Source organism: Mirounga angustirostris, unplaced genomic scaffold (assembly GCF_029215605.1).
Source record: "Mirounga angustirostris isolate CCGP_5_RB_7025 unplaced genomic scaffold, mMirAng1.0.hap1 SCAF_9, whole genome shotgun sequence".
In the NCBI taxonomy this organism is placed as follows: domain Eukaryota; kingdom Metazoa; phylum Chordata; class Mammalia; order Carnivora; family Phocidae; genus Mirounga; species Mirounga angustirostris.
Genome location: NW_026991717.1, coordinates 123,198,673 through 123,216,119, shown reverse-complemented (window position 1 = coordinate 123,216,119; position 17,447 = coordinate 123,198,673). Strand labels below are relative to the sequence as shown.

The 17,447-nt window shown below is 43.8% G+C and overlaps 1 protein-coding gene across 7 annotated transcripts in view; it reads left to right on the top strand.

Annotated features, from left to right (window-relative positions):
• The window catches only part of STON2 (stonin 2), a 144,202-nt gene that overhangs the window by 79,871 nt on the left and 46,884 nt on the right, over nucleotides 1–17,447 (top strand). For 6 of the 7 annotated variants that reach the window (XM_045901342.3, XM_045901348.3, XM_045901340.3 and 3 more), the window contains one exon: nucleotides 4,369–4,539. The exons of the other annotated variant lie outside the window; for it this stretch is intronic. In XM_045901342.3, coding sequence (XP_045757298.1) covers nucleotides 4,369–4,539 — 171 coding nt within the window. The remainder of the gene's footprint in view (nucleotides 1–4,368; nucleotides 4,540–17,447) is intronic. 7 annotated transcript variants of the gene reach the window in all.

Here is a 17,447-nt window from a genome sequence, read left to right as displayed (position 1 = left end):
ATGCTAAAAGTAAGTAGTTCAGAAGGTCTGATAAAGCAAGAAGAATGGAGGAAAAGGTCTGTGTTCACATGAAAATAAGCGGGTCTGTTTTCTACTAGAATTATGTTCACCTTCTAGTTAGTATCCTGATGGACCTACCTTGGGAACTGCAGCTGAGCAGGCCATGAGCTGGGAGATCGTGAACAACAGAAACAAGTTGGTTCCACTTTTAAAGTAATTATCACACTCTCCCACCAACATATTTAGAGAGCCAGAAGCAGTGATGGTCACTACCTGATACTCGTGTTGTGCTGTGCCATTCATGAAATGGTTTACAGTTAATCTTCAGTCACAGCCTTATGAGGCGGATGATGATATTTGCCTCGCTCGTGAGACTGGGAAGCTGGAACTCTGACCTGTAACTTGATCAGAACATAAGTAGGACTGGGACCCAAGCCCTGTCTTGGATGCAGTCGAGCACTGTGTTCCTTCCCAACTCCTAATTGCAGAACAGCCAAAGCAAACGTTTATGTCTTTTAGACGTGTGCATACGTCAGAGCAGGGCTGTGCTTTCTGTACCTGGTGCAGACTTCTTTCTGCAAGAATGGTCACTGCTGAGTGTAATGGAGAATAAGAAGTAATGCAATGGACATGAAGATTATGCTAACAGGATGGGGGACAAATGCCCCCAAAATGAACAAGCTCCTACCATATTCTCGGCACTATGCTGAGAGCTGTAGTCTAAGGTGGGTATGAGAGTCAGAGCTGGAGGAGGGGAAGAGTTATGTCCCTGTCTTTTTTTCTTTTTTTAACCCTTAGAGTAAAATGCATAGTATCCACTCAGCTGTAACCACACCAAAGGCATGTGAGTCTCTCTTCCTCCTTCCTTCTCTCAGGTGGGTGGGGAGGAAAAAAAAAGAGAGAGAGAGATAGGAGGATCAGGTCGAAGCATGGACATCCTGAACCAAAGCTAAGGCCTGGAGTGATGTCTCAAACTATAGAGATGCTTCTGCTACCATGTTAATGGGGGAAAGTACCCAGTGGACTAATTTTGAAGGCCTGTGGTTTTTACAGAAAAATAGATTGAGAGAATAAGGTGGTATCGATTCACACCATTCCTCAAATGACCTCTTAAATTCTAAGGCAGGGAAAGCTACGTCTAATTAAATGTCCAATGCTTGGTCTAACTTGTATATTAATACTATCTCAGATTTGTGATACAATGTATTTCGTATATATGTATAGAATATGTTGGAGTCCCTTAAGCGATCATATGGGGTTGAAATGTATGTACATTTAAAAATTATTTCATGGCTGAGATAGTGTAACAAGGTATATACCCTTAGAGAAGACCCACATATTTTCTGGATTTGATTTTATTGATCAGTAAAAAGAGGGGTTTGTAGGAGCCAATCTCTCAAAATCTCTGAGCCATGGAACCTCATTTTGTTATTTTGAATGATTATGAGATTTGTTGTAGCTCTGTTTTTACAAGATTTTATTATGCCTAGAATGTATAGAAAGGCAAGGTGAGGTTTAGGAACAGAACCCTTAATTACAACATTATTCTTTTTTTTTTTTAATCCCCTATTCTTTTTTAATTATTTTTTTTGATGTAGTGTTCCATGATTCATTGTTTGCATATAACACCCAGTGCTCCATTCAATACGTGCCCTATTTAATACCTATCACCAGGCTAACCCATCCCCCCACCCCGCTCCCCTCTAGAACCCTCAATTTGTTTCTCAGAGTCCATAGTCTCTCATGGCTCGTCTCCCCCTCCGATTTCCCCCCCTTCATCTTTCCCTTCCTACTATCTTCTTTTTTTTTTTTTTAACATGTAATGTATTATTTGTTTCAGAGGTACAGGTCTGTGATTCAACAGTCTTACACAATTCACAGTGCTCACCATAGCACATACCCTCCCCAATACAACATTATTCTTAAGGGGAAATGGGATCCACTTTATAGTGCCAATTTGAGAAGTAGTGTGGCAAAGATCAGGGTTGCTGACATCACGTTTACTTAATTGATACAACGTGAAGCATTTGTTGTGAACTTGTGTGCTGGATACGCACAGTGAGATGGCTCTTTCAGTCTGTGAATGGGCTAATGGTAACACCTACCTCACAGGGTTGTCAAGAGCAAGGTTTAGTCAAATTAATACATAGAAGGCATTAAGAAAAGTGCCTGGCACAGAGTAACTGCTCAATAAATGGGGTTCTTCTGGGGTGTCATTGTCATCATTGTTATTGATCCTCACAAAAACCTGTGATATGAGGTAGGTTTTAGATCCTTCCTGTCGTATCCATGAGTATCAAGTGTGCAGGTTACTACACAGAGCTGGCAAGGGAGGCTGAGCGTCTGACGCTGAGTCATGAAGCATACTGTGACCCACACAGGGGTCCCTTTTATAAAGCAGTAATCCCATATTATAGATCGACCTTTTACTTTTCTTGGCTCCAGTTTATCAGTAGCAATTCTCTGTGGTGATATGGAAAATTTCAACTATATAAAGATTTTTTTTTAAGTGCCAGATAACACATCGTGGGCCTGCTTTAATCCTAATTATCTTAAAAGTATTCATATATGCTTCATATGCATAAAAACTTCTAAAGCAGATTCCTAAGAAATTCCTGACAGTAGTTACCTCTGGGGGATGGGACTAGTGTTTACAAAGAAAAGGTCGATTTTTACTTTTTATTTTATACCCTTATATACTGTTTGAACTTTTTTGTCATGAATTTTTTTAATAAATTAAAAAAAAGACAAGGAAAGTATCCTAGTCCATTTGGGCTGCTATAACAAAGTACCACAGACTGGGTGGCTTATAAAAAACAGAAATTTATTTCTCATAGCTCTGGAGGCTGGAAGTCTGAGATGGGGTGAGAGCATGGTTGGGTAAGGGTCCTCTTTTGGGAGGAAAACTTCTTGTATCCTCACATGGTGGAAGGGGCTAGGCAACTGTGTGGAATCCCCTTTAGAAGAGTTCCCATTCATGAGGATTCCACCCTTGTTATGTAATCATAGGCCCCACCTCCTAACACCGCATTGGGCATTAGGATTCCACATGTGAGTTTTGGAAGGACACAAACATTCAGATTGTAGCAGAGGGGGAGAAAAATAACAACAATAACCCATCTCTAGAACAATGTCTCCCAAACCCAAAAGATCCCCTCCTCCCACTCCAAAAGGCTTTGGGAAAGGAAACAGGGCACACTAGGTCCTGAGCTTGGAGACTCACAATATATGTTAGTAAACTAAAGATTGTGAAAAGCCACCATAAAAAAAACCTATATAGAATATTCTTCTTAACCTTTGTTATACCTGTTAACATCCTGCAGAATTATATCTCATGGCATATCTGTTTTGGAACTGGTATAAAAACTTAAGAAAAGGCAACCTAGCCTTAGGTCAACTACAAGTGGAGAAAAGGTGACTAGTTCTTTAGGAATTGTGGGTGAATAGCTGGTGGTAGTGGTGTGATGATACTGGGTCTTCGATTCAGGCCAACCTGGGTCCAAATCCTGGGTCTTCCATCCCCTTGCTGGCCGAGCCCTCGCCAGGTTACCTAACCTCTGAGTCTCAGTATGTTCACGTGTGAGAGAGGAAGAAGGATACCTCCCTCCGAAAGGCATTTCAGGATTAAATGAGAAAAGTACCCGGTCTGTGGTCCGTACGCCTCACCCTTGGCTCCATCTCTCTATCTCCTTCCACTGAAATACAGACAAATTGCTGAAGGATCCCTCCATTTTCGAAAGGCTTCACTTGAGGATTTAGCAGAGGCCAGGCTATCAGGTAACAAGTTCTTGCATCTTCAATGGGAATCCATTTCTAAAATCTTGATCTCTGGATACCTATTTCAAGAATGTGTCTCTTGTACAAGGGAAGGTTCACCGACTCTGGGAGACTGTTGAGAATCCTGTTTCCCTAAAAGTTAGAGCCTAAAAGAGAAATTCATTGTCTAAATCACACACCTAGGTTTGCCTTGCTCCAGGCCTTTCCAGGCCCTGCACCAAGGTTGCCCCTTGCTCTCATTTCCTGTGCTAGTGTTAATGCTCACACACAGTGGAAACCAGCTTCAGAGTTGAATTTAAAAGTATGTGCACTAAAGCATTGCCTTTTCAAAGTAACCTTTGTACAAAGCTCCTGGAATCTAATTACCCAAGTGTTATTTACCTCCCCCAAAATACCTGCGCCTGTGCAGATTGAGTTTAAAGTTCAGGAAGTATTAACAAAAGGAATCAGAAGCAAGATCTCAGGCACAGCCTCTGAAGAATCTCCCTGTCGGTGCCTGGCCTCTCCCTCCTGGGTGTGCCCGCCTGGGAGGCCAGTGAGTAACCTGCACTTTTTTTTTTTTTTTTTTCCATCTTGGCCCTTCCCACCCAGACGAGAGGACGGAGTGGCAGACAGGCAGGCAGTCGGCGGTGAGCCCTGTTCAAGCATGCACGGAGCATACCTCTACCTGCACCCAGGGCCTGGACCCCTCGGCACTCCTGCCCCACCCCAGGAGGAGTCAGAGCCCCTGCGAGGGTCCGGAGGGGACCTCTGCTCCCAATGGTAAGGGCTGCCAGCAGCAGGAACACTTCATTCATTTCATTTGCTTTGGTGTTGGCTTTTCTTTCCAATTGCGTTTAGATGGGAGAGTTTCTGATGGAGTTAAAGGTGTTTTGTTTGGTTGATTGGTTAGTTCTCAGTGGTCCCAAGACAAAGAAATGCCTTCCCCCAGCAGGGTTTATTAGAACTTGTAACCTGATAGCCTGGCCTTGAAACAAAACTTAACATACTAATTACTTCTGGTTAGTATAGTTTACCCTTTGGCCCTCTTAAAAAAAAAAATATATATATATATATATATAAATATATATACCGGATAGGTTTTGAAGGAGGAAAAGTGCTAAGGATTGTGACCATTTTAATACATGGGCACCTCTGACTAATTGAAAAGTAGCTTGTTACTACAGTTTTAACATAGACCAAGATGACGTTTTGTCTCAAAACGAGCAAACAGAAAACCCTTTTAAAAAGACTTCAGCGTTGGACGAAAGATGCTAGCAGAGGGGCTTGAGCAAGGGAGTTAAAAGATAAGTTGGTCTAATTAAATATATATGAACGTGGAAGTATTGAAGCAAATCTGTAGTGCTCTGGGAAGAAGGGAGTCAGATGTTCGATGTGGGATTCATGTGGTATTTAAGGGAGAAAACTGAGATCTTTGTATAGTGTGCTGAGACTTCTTTGAGTGGAGCATTGGAAGGCAAATGGAGCAGGCTGGGAAGCAGGTTTTCTGCATGGGGCTGGTGCCAAGGATTTCTCCCTCAATTGCTGTGGGTGAGAGTAATTCAGAGTAATCAAGTGCTGCATTGTTAACAGGCTTCTGAGTTTCAAATATTTATTCTAAACACAGGCCGTTGACTGCACTGAATGTGAGGGAATAAAGCTGCTGCCCCTGGTTCCTGGCCTCGCCGAAACTTTAATACCTGGGGAGATTTCAGGAAAAAGGTTGTAGGAAAGATAAAGCTATGTGAAATGTGAATTTGATACTACACAGAGTATATTTGAGATCGCCCTGTTCCTTGAACAGCCATGAGGAATTATACTGTGGTTACATTAGAGTGTTAAGATGCTGAGCTAAGGGGTTTCATAGGAGAATGGTGCAGAAACTGCAATAGAAATTGTCCAAAGCCGAGACACTCCCCTGACACATGTGGAAGTTTGCCTTGTGCCCGGATGTTCCTACAAATGCAACACGGGTTCGTCCTTGGCATCGCTATGCAGGCAACGTAAAGATTCTCTAGGAAGGAGCACCTGGGTGGCGCAGATGGTTAAGCATCTGTCCTCAGCGCCGGTCATGACCTCCAGGTCCTGGGATCGAGCCCCACATCGGGCTCCCAGCCCAGGGGGAAGTCTGCTTCTCCCTCTCCCTCTCCCTCTCCTTCTGCCTCTCCCCTTGCTTGGGCTCTTTCTCAAATGAATAAATAAAGTCTTTTTAAAAAAAAAAAAAAAAAGGATTCTCTAGGAAGAGCAGCCGGTACTTCACATAGCTAGGTTTTTTTTTTTTTTAAGATTTTTTATTTATTTATTTGACAGAGAGAGAGATAGCGAGAGCAGGTACACAGCAGGGGGAATGGGAGAGGGAGAAACACGCTTCTTGCCGAGCAGGGAGCCCGATGTGGGACTCGATCCCAGGACCCTGGGATCATGACCTGAGCCACCCAGGCGCCCGACAACACATAGCTAGGTTTTTAGAGCAGCATTAAAAAGCACTACTAAAAAGTAGTGTGCCAAGAAGGGTATGAAGTTGTGGTGTGTGTGTGTTGTGTGTTCAAGTGGGGAGGAGCACAAGCAGGGTGAAGATCCCCTTCTTAGACTGCATACACCTCTTCTGACATTCTGTCTTTTTCTGAAAAGAAATCAGTAATTCTTCATCGTTGTCACTATCAATGTTCCTGTGGTGATAATACCAGTAGCTTACTTTCTTAGAGCTTTGGTTTCCTCTTAGCTAATTAATCAAAAGCATAGTCTGACTGCAGCCCAATCCTCCAACTCATTAAAAGACCATCCAAGAATGCACTTACTTTTATGCAGAGTGAGCAGAAGATGGGGGTGGGAACCCTTATGGTGATTTCACCTGGAGATGCATTTTGTGACTGTTCAGTTGTGATTGAAAAACAGATGCCGCTCGGAGCTGCCCATGGAGTGAACAGCACTGGTAGCAGTTCTAGCCTTTGTGAGTGTTTGCAGTTTGGTTACTGCATGTTCAGGCAGAAAACATCACTATCCCGGGGGCCGCCTGGGTGGCACAGTCGGTTAAGCGTCCAACTCTCGGTTTGGGCTCGGGGTCCTGAGATCGAACCCCATGTTGGGCTCCGCACCCGGTGGGGAGTCTGCTAGAGATTTTCCCCCTGCTTCTGCTACTTGTTCCCTCTCTCAAATAAATAAATCTTTAGAAAACCAAACGAAAACCTCACTTAGTACTGCCGCACCTGCTTGTCTCCTGGATCCCGTGCCCAGTGCTCGGGAGTGGAAGGCCGTTTAGAGGAGAACGGGCAGTGTTTCCTCCTGTTGATGGCCTGTTTTCAGAACTTTGTAGAGTTTCTTCTCAAACTAAATTAAATGCAGTACCTTCTTGAATTTGGCTTTTCTGAGGCATCTTTATGGTCAATTTAGCATTTCTTTTCATTTCATTGTGTTTTTCACTCACTCCTCTTGCTTAACCTTTTGAACAGTGATAGCAAGCGGAGTGAAAACTGGCCATACAAATGGGAACCAAATATGCACTTAAGACAACCTTGTGTGTGAGCAGCTCATGCTTTCTCCTTCCATCCTCCATGTCCCTTCCGAAGAGCCTCCAGGCACTACCCAGCCCTGGCCACTTCTCTGCCATCCTGTATTTTCTGGTTACTGGAATTCTTATCCCTACCGAACCTCACAAGTAGGTGTTTAGCGAAGTTAAGTAGAACTAACCCAAAGGTCATAGTAATTTTTCTAAAAAAACAGAACTGTAATAACTCCTGCTGCATCCCAGCCAGGCTACATACATCTTCAGGCGTGGGTCAGGGACACAGTTGTGGATTCAGCCACCATCCTTTTACTGCACTTCCTAAGTGGGCACAGTCAAGCACGGCTGAGTGAAGCAGCTGGTGGCTAGAATATAATTAGCCTCAGCCTATAATCTTCAGTAAGCGCCAGTTTCCTGCTCCTTGGGGCGCTTTACCAGCCTAGTGTGTTATCTTTTTCCTGTAATATTTCTTACACTTTGGTGCTCCTCATGTCAAGGCTGTGGAGTCCTTTGCAGGATGTAGCCCTGGGGATCCTTTGGTCACATTTATCTGTAGGCACATCCTACGCCAAGAAGAGACATCGCAGAGAGACTCGCCCTGAACAAGTCCTCATAAGGATGGCATGTCATCCACATCATCTTTAAAAACCTCAAAGGATAATATGAAATAGTGCTGAGAAGAAATAGATTTCTTTTGCTTTCATTTGAGACTGAGGTCTTGAGGAATAAGTAAGGTATGTGTATGCAGGCAGGAATAGAAATGAGGAATATCAGACAAAACTTCACCCTGAGAAGTGTATAACTTCTTGAGATTAGGTGAAAACTTTGGCCTAGAAATCCTATTTGGCTTAAGGCAACCTTTTCTCCCTTCGGTTGTGTAATAGACTTTGAAGCTAGTCTCTTGTGATAATGACCTTGTAGCTCCCCTTATCAAGAGGTAAAGTCTGTTTATCCAGCCCCTGAATCTGAACGAGGCCCTGTAACTTACTCGGGCCAATAGAATACGCAGGAGTGAAAGTGTGCATATGTACCAGTCCCCAGCGTAGGTCTTAAGCAGCCTCACACACGTCTACTTGCTCACCTAGAATCTAGCCTGGTCACCCTGTGGATGCTCCTGGACTCAGTTGCTGTGGCCCAGAGACCCTTGTTTCCCTGCTGATAGTGATCTTATACCAGATATGTGAAGGGGATATCCTAGACCAGCCAGCTGACCTGATACGTGAGCGGGCCCAGCAGAGATCACACAAACTGATCCAGAGACTCAGGAGGAATAATGAGTGCCTGTTGTTTTAAGCTACTGAGTTTTGGAATGGTTTGTTATGCTAACAACAACTAATGTATTCATGTGGTCACCTGGAGATGGTACAACTATTTTCACTTTTTGGTCTGTTAACATCATCACAAATGCTTAGTGCAGCTCAGCATAAGAAATTCAGTCAATGTTTGGAAGGGTTCTATTAGATGGGGGGCATTTCCAGTTCTTGTGATCATCAGCATTACTTTGAGACCTTTTTAACATCACATGTCGGGGCGCCTGGGTGGCTCCATCAGTTAAACATCTGCCTTCAGCTCAGGTCATGGTTCCAGGGTCCTGGGATGGAGCCCTGCATCGGGCTCCCTGCTCAGCGGGGAGCCTGCTTCTCCCTCTCCCTCTGCTGCTCCCCCTGCTTGTGTTCTCTCTCTCTCTCTCAAATAAATCTTCAAAACAAAAAAATCCAACACACGTCTGGGCCTTATGTCAGATTATTCAACTAAATATCTGTATGTGGGGACTAGGAATCTGTAATTCCGAAAGCTCTAGTGATTATCCAGGATTGAGAACCAATAAGCTAGTGATCTTGTTGGTCCCTTCTGTTACTGAAAGATGCCGTGAATGCAGTTCTTCTGTACTTAGGAAAACAACACTCCCATGGTTCAGAGTTCCTTGTTATACTTCAAGCCACATAAGTAAACTTTGTCATCAACTTCGGACAATCACACTGACCTGATCTTACATGGGGGAAAATTCACAGGTGCAGACAGATGGCTGCAGTTATATGTTGTTTACTATTGTATCCCCTGAGATTTACAATGTGGTATAGACTTCATGAATAAGTCTTTGGCATTGAGGATGTAATAGGACCCTGCTTTGAGGACGTTATAGTCCAATGGGGAGGAAATATCAGAAATCTTTTACTTGTTACATATGAAGAGAGCAAAGCAAACAAGTTTGTTTTTTTTTTTTAAAGATTTTATTTATTTGACAGAAAGAGACACAGCAAGAGAGGGAACACAAGCAGGGGGAGTGGGAGAGGGAGAAGCAGGCTTCCTGCCGAGCAGGGAGCCCTATGAGGGGCTCAGTCCCAAGACCCTGGGATCATGACCTGAGCCGAAGGCAGGCGCTTAACACCTGAGCCACCCAGGTCCCCTGCAAACAAGGTTTTGACCCTTAAACTACAGGTGAATACAACACAAAAATCTCTGTAGCATACAACAGTATGTGTTTATTAACCCCTCTGTCTGCAGGTTAGGGTGGGGAGAATCCACTGATCTTGGCTTAGTTGGGGGTGACTTTATTCAACATGTCCCTCAACCTTTCCCTGAGATCAGCTATTAGCTTGGGCACATTCTTCTCATGGTGATGGCAGAAAAAAGCCACAATTAGCAAGTTCATTTCAAGCTTCTGGTTATGTTATTAATCTGTTAACATCTGTTGATCAAAGCAGGTCACATGGCCAAATCCATTGTCAAAGGCCAGGGAAATATAGATTTGCAGAGAGAAACTGTAAAGTCAGGATGAAGTCATTTCTTTAGATCACACATTTGCTACCATCATTTCTTTCTCAGGCTAAAAAAAAACAGTTTTCATGTAGTCAGATCATTTGGGACCTTTTCCTAAATCTTAGCCCAGAGTTGCAGTGGTTAAAAGAGATTTGGGTGAATATCCCTTTCTGATGGGCCCATCTCTCCCTGGATTGCTTGTTGAAAGACCTTTAGCCTGTGCCTCTGGTTAAGATAGGAAACTAGTGTTCTTAAATATGATTGAGCTGCTCAAGTGTTCTCCAGGGCAGGAACTATGTTTTACAGTGTTACTAAGAATAGCAACGGAGTACAGTTAGCATTGAACAATTCGGGTTTCAACTGAGCAAGTCCACATAGACATGGGTTTTTTACAGTACCGTAAACGTATTTTCTCTTCCTTATGGTTTTTTTTAAGATTTTATTTATTTATTTGAGAGTGAGAGACAGCCACAAGCAGGGGGAGGGGCAAAGGAAGAGGGAGAAGCAGACTCCCCACATGACCCTGGGATCAGGGCCTGAGCCGAAGGCAGACACTCAACCGACTGGGCCACCCAGATGCCCCTCTTCCTTATGATTTTCTTAAGGAAAGATTTCTTACTTTTAATGTTATCAATAAGGCTTCTAGGCAACAGTTGTCTATTAGTGGTCAGGTTTTGGGGAGTCAAAAGTTACATGTGGATTTTCAACTCTGTGGGGTGTTGGCTTCCCTAACTCCCAGGCTGTTCAAGGGTCAACTGTATTTCAGGCCAGTGATGTATAAGCATTGCTATTGATCAGTCTGTGCCTTTGGATCTACAGAGTGTATCAGATTTACCTCTGAGGAAACTGAGGTACAAAAGATTATGGAACTTCCATGAAACCGCATCTCCTGGCCATCCAAGATTAGCAACCTGTCCCGTTGGTTTTTCCACTTTCGCTCGGCAGCCTGATCGATGCTGCCTTGTTTCACAAAAAGCGTATGAGGATATCATTACCGAATGAGTTTAGCTTCCTAAGAAACCCCTCCCTCATAGTGCTTATGCTCCGTGGGAAAAAAAGAAGTCCAGCAGGAAGGTATTCAGTACTGTAAGATTTCTGCACTGCAATGTTAGGGAAAGTAAGCTGGATTATAAGTCCTTTCTAAATTCTCTTTCCTAAGGTTTCTTTGTTACTGTCTTGACCACAGAAGTAAAATGGAGTGGGGGCTGTTTAGATACAAGTCCTCAGTACTGCTTCCATGGGTTCTCTGAGCCCTCACCTGTTGTTTCTGTTGCGGAGTGACTGACTGTTCAGCAAATGCCTGCAGTGGTTCTCTGACAAACAGGGCTATTTCTATTTTATGTGGAAAGCTGACTTGATTAAACAACTCATTCAAATTAATGCTTTGTAGAAGGCATGATATGGGAACAGGCATTTCTAATGGTGTTCTTGTCAGATTAGCACGTGCAAACAATCAAATAATGGCAGTGGCCCAGAATATGGAGAGACCGCTACAATTAATGTATAAGCTGGTTATCTTGGATAGGTTGTCTCCATTCTGGCGATGGCTTTGCTGAGAACCTCATGTGTCTCCCATATAATGCTGCATAATATGTTGTTATCTGAGCAGTGATTTAATATCCTACTCCTCCTCTTGCTCATTGCCAAGGGCCATATCTGCATTGTTTACCACTGAAAACCTAGGGGCCAGCACAAGAGAATCTAAATAGATATTGGGTGAGTGCACGAGTGAGTGGATACTAGGACTACAATATCCAGTGCCTAAGACAAATTTAGGGTTCTTTCCAGGTAATTCTGCCCCCAAAAAGGGGCAGTGAAGGGTTAATGTTCTCTTTGGGAGCTGGAGGGATTTGGATATGGATCTCAGCAGAGCTGCTTGAATCACATTCTTTCTGCTACTATAGCAACAGGTTGAGAATTCTGCAGGCTTTGTCGAAAACTGCCTCCTGCCTACGTTGGAAATAAGAAATGCCTGTGTGCAGGCGACTTCATTGTCTGGGGGACAACTTTTTTTTTCTATGATGTTTCAATGAAGCAGCTTCTTTGCAGAGACAAAGAGGCCAACACAAAGCAGGGGCTAAGAATCATGGAAAGGCAGAGAGAGATCTTGTTTTGATTGGAGGGACATTTCTAATCTTTTGTCTCTTGAAGAGGTATGAAGTGGGGAAGGATTTGAAGTTTAGTGGTAGTCGGTAGTATCTCTTCCTCCCTTCTTCATGAGACTTCTCTTCTGAGAGACACCCCCTGGCAGCTTTTGGAAACCTTTCTTACTATCCTTGCTTAACAAATAGGGTGGTGGTGAAGCTCTTGGATTATTGCCCATGTTGTGTTCACTTCTAAGTTTGGAGAAGCCAGAATGGACCAGAATGTGGGTTTTCCCCTCTGTATTCACTCTGTATCTTTGTTGTGTACTGAGAAGGAAGGGCAAGCTAACTGAGACTGAGAAATGGTGGTGTTAGTCTTTACTTGGTGTAGCAGTGTTGTAAAGAGAGGGACGAAGATGGGAAAGCTGCTGAGGAAAGTTGCTTGGGTGGTATTAGATTGCCAGGAGGTGTCACAGGCATTGAAAAACTGCCCTGTGAACTCAGGGCTGCTTCTCAGGTGTGGTTAAGCTTAGCGTTTAGGGCTAATTGTAGTTCCTGCTGGGCTAATGGGTGAAGTCAGTAGACCTTAAATATCACTTTGAATTGGTTGGATCACATTGCCACAATACCGTTTTTGCTTCTACATCTTGTTTCCACTTTGCATGTAGACGGCGAAATCCGCCTGGTTCCCTCTTTGTTCCTGGTTCACAAAAACGTTTTGGTCAGAAATACCTGAACGTGTCCAGCCGTTCTGCAGAAGCAGCACTAGGTTCTTTTATTAAAAGTTCAATTTTAGGGGCACCTGGGTGGCTCAGTCGGTTAAACACCTGACTCTTGGTTTCTGCTCAGGTCAGATCTTGAGGTGGTCAGATCAAGGCATTGGGCTCTGGGCTGAGCTTGGATTCTCCCTCTCCCTCCCCCTCTACACCTCCCCTTCTGTACCTGCCCACCTACCCCCATCACCCTCACGCTCTCTCTCTCTCTCAAATAAATAAATCTTAAACAAAAATTTAAAAGTTCACTTTTAAAAATCTTTTATCCCCAACCCACTACATACCATTTGAATATGGGATAAGCCCTATGTCTGTATGTCTCAGAGTTCCCTCAGCTCTGCTTTTTAAGTCTGGTGTGGCCACCGAGACTGCGGTCTTGTGGTGTAGTCCTAAGGGCTTTAGGCTGAGAGCCAGCAGCCCTGGGGGTCTAGTCCTAGCCCCAGTGGCCTTGGGCAGCTCATAGGGGGATCTTAATTCCTTTTCATGTGGAATGAAAGATGTGGATGACATTGCTAACATTTCATTCACGTCTCTCCTACACACAAAAAAATTGGTACTGCAGTTGTTTGAAAGGTACAAAAAAGCCTTTGCTTTATTGAAGATCTTATAATTTGCAGCTCCCTTAACTCCTACTCATACTTCAGGTTTCCACTTCAGTGTCGCTTCCTCAGGGAAGCTTTTCCTGACCCCTACCCCCCCAAACCCCCCCCCCCTCCCCGGGCTAGAGCAGGGCTCCAGGCTTATGCTCCCTGCTAAGTGTATTCTTTTATTTCATCACACTTAGCACAGTTTGTAATGATCTATTTCTTGCTTGGGGTGGGGGGGTGGTTTGTTTTTATCAATTTTCTCTCTCATTCTGAGACTGAGGACTCTGGGAGGCAAGCACCCAGTCTATTTTATTCACCATTGACTCTGCCTAGGAACCACTCAGTAAACATTTGTTGAAGGCTCAACAGTGCTACATTAGGCTTTCTGGAGGGTACAAAGATGATTATGTGACCGTCTCTGCCCTTAAAGATCTTCAGGTTTACTTTTCCTGTTTCTCTTCTCTGCCATCCCACCCCACACCCAAAATATGCTGCAAGAAATGAAAACAAAAAACCCTGGGCTCTTGTCATTGACCTGATCATGAGACAGGTTTTAATTTTCCTTGATTGGACTGATTAGTCTTTTGTGACAGAATCCATGAACTGAAGCAAGGTCCTGGAAGGAGGTTATAGGAGATAGTACACAGAATGAAAGTGGTGGACAAAAAAAAAAAAAAAAAAGGAAAGAGAGAGGGAGGGAGAAATGAGGACAAGACAGCAAGAACATTGAAATCATGGAATTCTATCTTTTTAATTAATTTGTAAGTGTCCTTTTTTGACTGATGGGCTTTATAAGCAAGGACATGTTTCTTAAACAGACTTCTTACCTTAAGTGTTGAGTAATGGAAACACAAAAAATTTGCAACCAAAAGCTGATTATAAGCACACAAAAAGTTGGCTTGGCTCCAGAAATCTCTTTCCTTTAAAAACCAGAAGGATACCAGTTTTCAAGAGGATTGGCAGGTTCCTGGAAACCAGTAGAGTTATGATCAATATAAGCATTTGCACTGGGAAACTAGAGCTAGCCATTGCAGATCTAAGCAGCAAGCCTAGACTAGATGCTGCCGGGAGGGAAAAGCAAGAATTCCTTAGGTTGGAGGTGTGATGGATATTCATCAACCAGGTACAAGAGGCATGGAGGGAAGTTGATTGAATTAGAAAGTACAACTCCTTCTGGTCTCACTGAGTTTGCAGTTTATAAGGGGAATGACTTAGGGGAGATTTACTGATTACGTTTCTGTAGAAAGCATGAAATCTCTAGCTTCAAAAAGCCAAATAGCTTCAGTTTATCTTGAGAACAGGTAGAGAGGTAGAGAGTATGGACAGTTGAGATAAGGTAAAGTTTCCCTTCTGGCTCCTCTCCTTAGAAAGTTCAGCTTCCACGGCAAAGGACAGCTTTTGCCCGCATAGTTGCCCCAGCTTCCGTTTCTCACCAAAACCCACAGATACGGAGGGTCTCGGTAGCCTGCCTTTACGCTTGGTCCTCTTGGGAGCTTAAACCCCTGCCAGACTATATCCCTCCCAAAGCCATTCCAGGAAGAAAAGGATGACTAAAACAATCACACAATCGCTCTTCTTTATGAGGAGGAAGGAATTTTAGCCAAGAATGCAAGGTGTGCCTGTGGGCTTTGTGCCTACGCTGCACAAATCCTACACACGCCCACACCCACACACACGTATGTCCATTCTGCTTTCCACTGAATTGGCGGGGACAGTATGGTATGCCTTGTTGGCCAAAGACCAGGAAATAACTGTGTTAGGTTGACAGGTAGCCAAGCCATCAGGCTCATGTGTCTCACTAGACAATGTTAATTGGCCCCTCCTTCATTTACAAAAATATACTCAACAAAGATAATATGTGGGAACGTGGTGCTTTCCTATCTGATATCCCCTTCCGAGTGAGTTCCAGAGAAGGTCTGCTCCAAGCTCTGTCTTGGTTTCCTAGGAATTTGCCCCTTTCCAGCACTTTCACACAATTCTTTACAAAGCAAATCCCTTTGTTTTCAGTGGCAAAACTTCTCTTTAATCTCGGCTCTACCACTTCCTACCCGTACAGCTTTTGGGCATGTTATTTAACCTCTCTGAGCCTCATTTACTTCGTCTTTATATGGAGTCAATAAGAATGTCTCTCTCAGAGGAGCCTTGTGGGAAGGAAATAAGATCATCTAAGAAAAGTTTTTTTGCACAGTGTCTGGCACATTGTTATTGTTTTTAGTCCGATAAAGAGATCTCACCCTTTTCTCTTCTTCTTTGCCCCTCCTGAGTTAGAAACACCCCTTGACATTTGGTACTTCTCAGTATCAGGGTTCTGTTCCAGTGTGGGGAGAGGAGAGCAGAGCAGAGATGGCTGGGCAGGAATGGGGCTGATGGAGACCTGTGCCCTTGTTCTTTACTCCCTCCTATCACATTGCTCTTTCCACCATACGACAGGTTCTGTACCTGTCGATGGCTGGATACAAAACTAGGTGCAGTGCAAAAAGGAATGTGGATTCAGCTGTGTCTTCCAGAAGTGGTAATCTAAGTTCCAGGCTCCCTTTTACCTGTTTTCCAAGTCTGTAACACCTCTTGCTGTTTAGCTCAAATCCTAGCTCAAACCTACCACGTGAACTAATGTGAACTAATGTTGAATACAACAAGCACTCTAGGGATACCAGTGGTACCTCTATATTTGATCATGGAAGACAGGAGTAGTCATTGAAGCATTTGGCACTTAGAGGAAAACACTTCTGAAAAGTCAAAGAGCAGGTCAGCTAGCAAACTTTCTGAGCTATCCAATCTCTCAGGACTCACGGGCTTAAGAGGAAGGAGTGTGAATCACTGGAGCTGGAAAGAAGGCACAGGAGAAAGGACACAGGAGCTCCCTTGTCCAGCTCCCCTGTGAAAGAGTGGCCATTACAATGCCGCTGAGTAGAGCGGCTGGGACGCTGAGCTGCCGTAGCCCTCGTCTCTGGACCCACCCAGTACAGGGGATGATCAGACCTCCATAACGTATATAAAGCACATGGCTTTAAGTGCTGGCATAAAGTCAATACTCAAGAAATGTTCACCATGATTAGCTCATGAATAACACCTGGCTGTTCTGCAATTGGATGCAGAATTCTGCTTCCATGTCACCACTTGTTGCTGATGCTGTCTGCAGCTCTGATTAGTCTTGACAGTTTGTAAGTTGGAATTGAATGAGCCGTTTTGAGGGTTCAGAGATACTGTTCTGCTGTTACCGTAGATGGTGAGAAAGAGCATATGAAAAGCAGGCTCATCACACCATGAGCGGGCAGCTCTCTGGGGATGATGGCAGGACGGCACTGTATATATTTTTATCTTTAACGTGAATTCATATTTTATTGTTTCTTTCATGAGTCTCATCAAGGCAGTGTCTTATTCATTCCGGTGAAAGTGGGGTGGCTTTCATTGCTATCTTTCACAGTAAAAAAAGTAGAAGAGTAGATATAAATTATAGAGTTTTAAACACTAGACAAATTCAGGGTTATCTGATCCAACCCCCTCACTTTCCAAATGGGGAAATTGAGGCCCAAGTGTGTTAAATGAATTCTCTGAGTGGGGCAGAGGGACAGGTCTTCCAGCCCTAATTCAGGGTCCTCTATGTGTGGTCTTTTGGTTTATTGCTCTTCCAAAGTGACCATGGGCATCAAACGATTTGAGAGCCATTGTTTTTGAAATGTAAAGGTGGTCATCTGTGTGGAGGATTCTCAAACAAGATAATGACACCTTTCACCCAGTCTCTTCCTGTCTTTGGCACGTTATCCCTGACTCGACACAGGAAATACACATCTGTTATGTGAAAGAGGCAGTGATGACAGAATGAACAGTTCCTGTTTTTCCCCTCTGAAGGAGAACTCCTCCACTAACCTCTGTGCGCTTAATACACAGTCATGATCAAAACAGATTCAGATCTCTGAACTCCATATCTGGCCCAGAGGATTGATTGAAGGAATATTTCATCATCTATTGAATATCCATCTTCTAT